The sequence below is a fragment of the Ruditapes philippinarum genome, unplaced genomic scaffold, assembly GCF_026571515.1.
Source record: "Ruditapes philippinarum isolate M1 unplaced genomic scaffold, ASM2657151v2 ctg114_1_1_1_1, whole genome shotgun sequence".
Classification (NCBI taxonomy): Eukaryota; Metazoa; Mollusca; class Bivalvia; order Venerida; family Veneridae; genus Ruditapes; species Ruditapes philippinarum.
The window spans coordinates 208,514-214,442 of NW_026859562.1; the positions used below are offsets into that span (position 1 = coordinate 208,514).

The 5,929-nt window shown below is 33.4% G+C and overlaps 1 protein-coding gene across 2 annotated transcripts; it reads right to left on the reverse strand.

Moving 5' to 3' along the window:
* Positions 1-2,098: 2,098 nt before the first annotated feature.
* Positions 2,099-5,929, reverse strand: LOC132757008 (uncharacterized). 2 transcript variants are annotated; one of them, XM_060748179.1, is made up of 4 exons: positions 5,799-5,929; positions 5,336-5,477; positions 3,788-3,994; positions 2,099-3,281 (listed from the first exon to the last, which is right to left on the reverse strand). In XM_060748179.1, the coding sequence occupies exons 2-4, from the start codon at positions 5,472-5,474 to the stop codon at positions 2,206-2,208; spliced, it is 1,422 nt and encodes a 473-aa protein (XP_060604162.1). In that variant the 5' UTR covers positions 5,475-5,477; positions 5,799-5,929; the 3' UTR covers positions 2,099-2,205. The 2 variants fall into 2 exon arrangements, with proteins under 2 accessions (XP_060604162.1, XP_060604161.1); XM_060748178.1 differs by lacking the exon at positions 5,799-5,929 and having other exon boundaries at positions 5,336-5,631.

The following is a 5,929-nucleotide window of genomic DNA, read 5'->3' on the forward strand; positions in this document are numbered from 1 at the left end:
AATTACAGCTTAAATGCAGTCAGTAATTATGATTACATTTTGATTGACATTGATTACTTTCAGATTTAAAAGGAAACTATTAAAGTTCAAATGATGCCTTTATTTTACATTATACAGTTTAACCTTTGTTTTTTAGTTATACAGTAAAAATCCACATTAGACTGATAAAAGTGAACATTCTTATCATTGCTTACATACTTTAAGACCATGGTCTACTTTAGTCATTTTGTATGAATAAACAATATGTTTATTTATATGTATCTACAAATACATTATCTACAAATACATTATAAAAGAAACTATCAAAGAATGCTTTGATATTTAATCTGATGAAAGGAAAACAAACATATTTCTGGAGAAATTTGACGTTAATTTTACAGTATCACTTATTATATGATGTACATAAATCAAATGAAAATTTAAATTTTCAAAAAATAAATGTGCTGAAAGCAACAATGTACCACTCTAAAATTGACCGTCTCACCTAATTTCATACAATAACCCAATAACAGTTTTTCACACCTTGTGAAATCAAGTGTCATGCTAAAGAGCATTCAAGCAGATCATAATCTAGATAGGTGTTGACTTCAATATCAGTGGTCTCAATAGTCACATTAAAATTAAAACAAAAATTTGGACAGACTAATAATGGTGGTCTTAAAAGTGAATAAGCAGGTGGTTAAATCTGGATCATGAAACCATTGACTTAAAGAATCTTTTTAAAAATGGTCTTAATAGCAGGGTGGTCTTAATTCTGGGGTGGTTTAATGTACATTCAATGTAATCAATTATCAATCAATTACTCTCTTAAAAGTAATTGTAATTCAATTGATTACAGAAGCAAATGTGAGTAATCAATCTTAATCAATTACAATAAAATCTGAAAGTAATTGTAATTTAATCAATTACTGATCAATGTAATCATCCCCAGGTCTGCTCCAAATACTCCAAACCGATATTTGTTCAAATAAATTCTAACAGCGTTTAGAAGAACTAGAAAAAAAACTTTTAAGCATTTTTCTTTATCCCGGAATTAGTGTCAATCTTTTGATATGTTTCTAGTCTCCCAGGCATAGGCAGTATTAAAGAAGCAGGTGCTTAGGTACGAGAGCGATATTGTACCTTTTTCATTATATCTCGTGAATAGGCCCAACTAACCTTGTCTAACACTTTCATTTAGGTTTGTGGTCTTAATTGCTTTCGAGTCATCTATCTTTACAATTTTGGTCTATAGCTTCCTTTCAAGAATAAATGGTTACTAAAGTTGGTACCAGGTAACGTTTCATATTTGGCAGCGTTTTTATTTGGTCTCCTTCGAAATATCTTTATGAAAATTTTCCTCAAATTTAATTTCCCCTTTTCTATAAAGAAAAACTTGGAATGTGTTATTACATGTAATTCTGGTAGGCCATTTAGCATCCGTTAATATAATGTTTTATCATTTTAAACCACAACAAGGGCAACATTATCGCAAAATACGCCCGTAACAAAAGCTTTTGACTGAGATGTGGGCGTTATAGATATGCATATAGGAGATATGCTATGGGCAGTATCCGGAAGATATCTGGATAGTTTATCATCTCTAGTGACCTTGACCTTGCAAATATTAAACTAAATTACATGTATCACACTTGTAGTCATGATAGTTATCATTTGTGTTACAATTCATCAATTAATTATGACAAATGGTCCCCGTGGCCCTTGACCTTGGCCACAGGAACCTAAATTTTACACGCGGCACTACGCCTTAAAATGGTGAACATTTGTGCCAAGTTATATTAAAATCCCTCTATGCATGTAGTAGTTCTACTCTGGAAAGTGTTTTTCAATGACCTCTAAGTGTAACCTTGATCTTTGACCCGAAGACTTAGTTAACGCGCATGACTTTGTTTCTTAAAGTGATGAACATTTGAATGAAGTTTCATTAGAACCATTCCATATGTGTAAGAGATCTGCTTTGGACAAAATCTCTATATTTTATCATATTTAGTGACCTTGACTATCATCTTTAGTGACATTGACCTTGCATACATTAACCTAAATCATATGTTTCACACCAGTGTGACTTTGACCTTTGACCCAGAGATCCAGAGACGAGGCCCATCGGGGGGGGGGGGCTGTAATTTAACCCGTTTTTCAAACAAGCGTAAAAAAAGATTAGCTAGCTTTCCTTTTTTCTGAACGTTTATGCTTTACAGACTGCATTCAAGCCATTTTATCTGTTGCAGACAAACGCTTACAACACCTTTTGCGTATCAAGATAATAGCACCTAAAATTAAACCCACAACCGACACCCCAACAAATACTCCGTACCCTTCCTGAACACAATTCATTCCATAACAGCTATTCCGCATGTCTTCTGGTACGTGCTCATCATACAGAAGGCCAAATACTTCTTGTGCACCAAACGAAACAATTGCGGAGAGAAGCAAACATGTGCCCCAGTTTCTTCCAAGATGTTCCACTGAAAACAATTCTTTCATAATTGTTGGGCATAAACTCCATATTATACCTACCCCAATACCAGTAAATACCGTGGCTACAATGAACAGTGGATATTTATCCGCAAACAACAAAACAATTACAAGAGAAATGCTAAATGCACCACATCCTATAATAACTATACCTAACCTAGGAACTTTCTCTTTAAATATATCTGAAACTATTCCTATACTAGCACTTACAATTGCATTAGTGATGGGAATAATTATTGTAAGTTTATCATTGTACTTGTCTAAGTGTACCGATTTTGACGTCACGGTCAGGTTTGTTGCATAGACCACACCAACACATGATGCACACGCGAACATCCAGATAAATAAATGATAGTTTAAATTACACATTAATTGTTTCATTGAATATGGTTGGCTGTTTGTGCCGGGGTCGGAATCTGTTTCTTCCATATCTCCATGATGTTTAGAATTTCCATTAACAGCTACTGTTAATTCATCTAAAACTATCCCGTTCTTATCTTTATAAGATGTTATGAAAACATCTTCATCTTTTACATCATCTTTGTAAATTCGAAGGAAAATCATACAGAAAATATTAACAATGCCGTACAATATAGCAAAAAACAACATGAATCCTGCAAAATCCTGATTTTCTGCAATAGTCGAATCTCCAGTAGTAAAGAGATTGTAGTAAACTGTGGCAAAAACTGACGGACTTCCGGCAAAGAAAGCATTTAAAAAACCGACAATTTTCCCCGTGTGTTTCGAACTGAAGTTGATTACGTTCGTATTCAATGCTACCATGTAGGTGAATACAGACCCGAATCCTGAAAAGGGATAAAATGATGAGTGTAGAGCAACATGTTAATTTCAATTTCACGCGTCAACAAAATTTTGAAAAAGGGTCCACAAATTCAGCCAAATGAAAACTTGCAGGATTGTTTTTTTCCTTACTCCCCATAACTACAATATGCATGATAAACTTTCATAAGAGTGCTTTTATGGACCCGTGCATTTGACAATTGGTGAATTTTCTTTAACACGAACGTTTGCAAACAGAAAACGTGAAAACCATAAATGGGCGGATTATCCTAAATAGGATCATAAACCTTATTTAATAAGACTTATATGTGTTATGTAGACTAATGACAATTTCACGGTCTGGCTCCTAAATTCTTGTATCGGTGTTTGATAGATCCGATAGCTTGAGATAATCTGTTTTGTGTTGTGGTTAGGAACATCCGTACCATTCGATGGTAGACAGAACTGTTACTACGCTTGTTAATAAGAAAAACTGAACATTTGATATGAAAGAGTTCATCACTATACTGACCTGCTAAGAAAAAATATATAGCCATTAGCCAAATACGTTTGCTGTAAAACTCAGTATATTTCACTGTACTCCAAATAAGCAGATACACAGGAACCGAAACAATCAGACCAGCTCCAGATGTCAGCGTGGGACCAAATCTGTCGTAAAATATACCAGGAACAAATCCAATTCCAAGACCTACGTTCAGCATAGATGCTAATAACTCAACTGAAAGAAATTTAAAGTGGTATCTATTACTGTTACATCAGTGTTGAAGATGCTTCATTTACTTGATATAATATAGTTATTGGAGGATGATTAACTATATAAAAGCGCAAGTCAGTAAGATAAAAGTATTGGATGATCCCCCGATCAAAGATACAATGACAATATCATTTTTTAAATGGAACAAGAGCCACCATAAGGCGGAGGCAACGCTCGACTTTTTACTTTTTCTAAAAGCAAACGAAGAAACGTTTGAACAAATCTTAACGTTTCCTTTTTATAAATTTAATCGGTGTGTCTTGTCACATAAGTTTTGTCAAAGTATGAATCCTTTCATATATGCCATTAAAGAGCCAAGGTCGGTTCGAGTTCGATAAACTTGAAGATCTTGTCCTGAAGAATGTTCTGTTATAATATGAAGACGATCTATTCAATAATAGCAAAGTAACAGCCAGTTACAGCGCAAAAACAATGAAAATTTCAATAATATGACCTTCAAAGTCAAGGTCATCTATGAGTGAAGGTTAAGGTCTGTCAGGTTATTTTGAAGGGCTATCCTTGAATATTATTAGTTATTATTTAAGTTTGAAGACAATCCATTAAAAAATAAAGTTACAGCCAATAATAGCAAGAACAAGCAAAATTTTGACATTTAACCTTGAAGGTCAAGGTCAATTATGGATGAAGGTCAAGTTAAGTGTGGTCCACTGAAAGGTCTTGTCCAAAGGGTTGTTGTGGCCAAGTATGATCAAGGTACAAGTTTGCGGACGACAACGGCAACGCCGCCAGGACTAAAGCAATACCTCTTTTTTATTTCAACAAAAAAAAAAAGTCGAGCTAAAAAACGAACAATGAATACGAGGTTTTTGATTCAATGTACCCAAATCCAATAAATTTAACCGAAGAATAAACCAAAACCGAAACATAAAACAATTATAGCTTCAATAAGTTTTAAAGTATATTAAAAAAATATAATAAACCTACGCGATTTCGGGTATCGGTCTTACACAAACTTGGTCTATATCTAAACACATCTTACTGCGAACACTAAGCTATGTTAAACCGTTAACTTCACTCATACGATTTCAGTGAAAAATAAGTACGTATTCTTCACAGATGAGTGTGGAATATTCGTACGAAGGACAGTGATACACCACGTAATTCTCTGCATCTGAACCAAAATCTGTCATCGCAATAGCAAACATGTAATTAGTCAGAGGATAATTGAAAACAAAAATATTTTGTGATAGATAATACAGCTTAGTACCAAAAACATTTAGCATAGGTATAATAGAATGACAAAATTCGTTTGTGCGTTACTTTAAATAATAAAAAATGTGTCACCTTCAGTTTGAGTGTAGTTGAAATTTGTCTTGATTGCATCTTGATATGCGTTAAATACAAAAATAGATCCTGTTACAAACTTTGCTGCCAGGCCAACCACAAAACCAACATACTTCAATACTTGTATTCTTGAAACCATCTTCTAAAATATCGTAAATAATTAAAACATTTTAAGAATCACAATTCCACACAATTTCTTACAAAACCTAATTTTATTGTTCGACTTATGTTATACACTATTTCAAATCCTACTTATTTGTTTTAATAGTTAACTAAATATCCTTTTGTGAAAAGATATCAAACAGACACATACGCAATAGCCTGTGGTTCTGAATAATTACATCAATGAAAGAATAAACTGTCATGTAGATGACGGATTCAAACGAAATAAAGCATAGCTTTAAAAATCTCACATACATGAATTTCTTAGAAATAGAACAATGAGAACTATTCTAGAACGTACCTTTATGTTAACACGAATTTTGCTGATTCCTCGCTGTTATATCAAAAATAAAAAATCGGCAGGTATTTGAGATCTTAATGAATAAAGTAAATCATTAAATACCCGGGAGTTTGATTCACATACAGATGTTG

Excerpts from the sequence above, each read along its gene's own strand:
- LOC132757008 (XM_060748179.1), bottom strand. The coding sequence starts at position 5,474 with ATGGTTTCAAGAATACAAGTATTGAAGTATGTTGGTTTTGTGGTTGGC. Across the intron at positions 3,995-5,335 it reads CAACTACACTCAAACTGAAG|TTGAGTTATTAGCATCTATG; the intron begins GTGACACATTTT and ends AATTTCTTTCAG. Across the intron at positions 3,282-3,787 it reads TATATATTTTTTCTTAGCAG|GATTCGGGTCTGTATTCACC; the intron begins GTCAGTATAGTG and ends ATCCCTTTTCAG.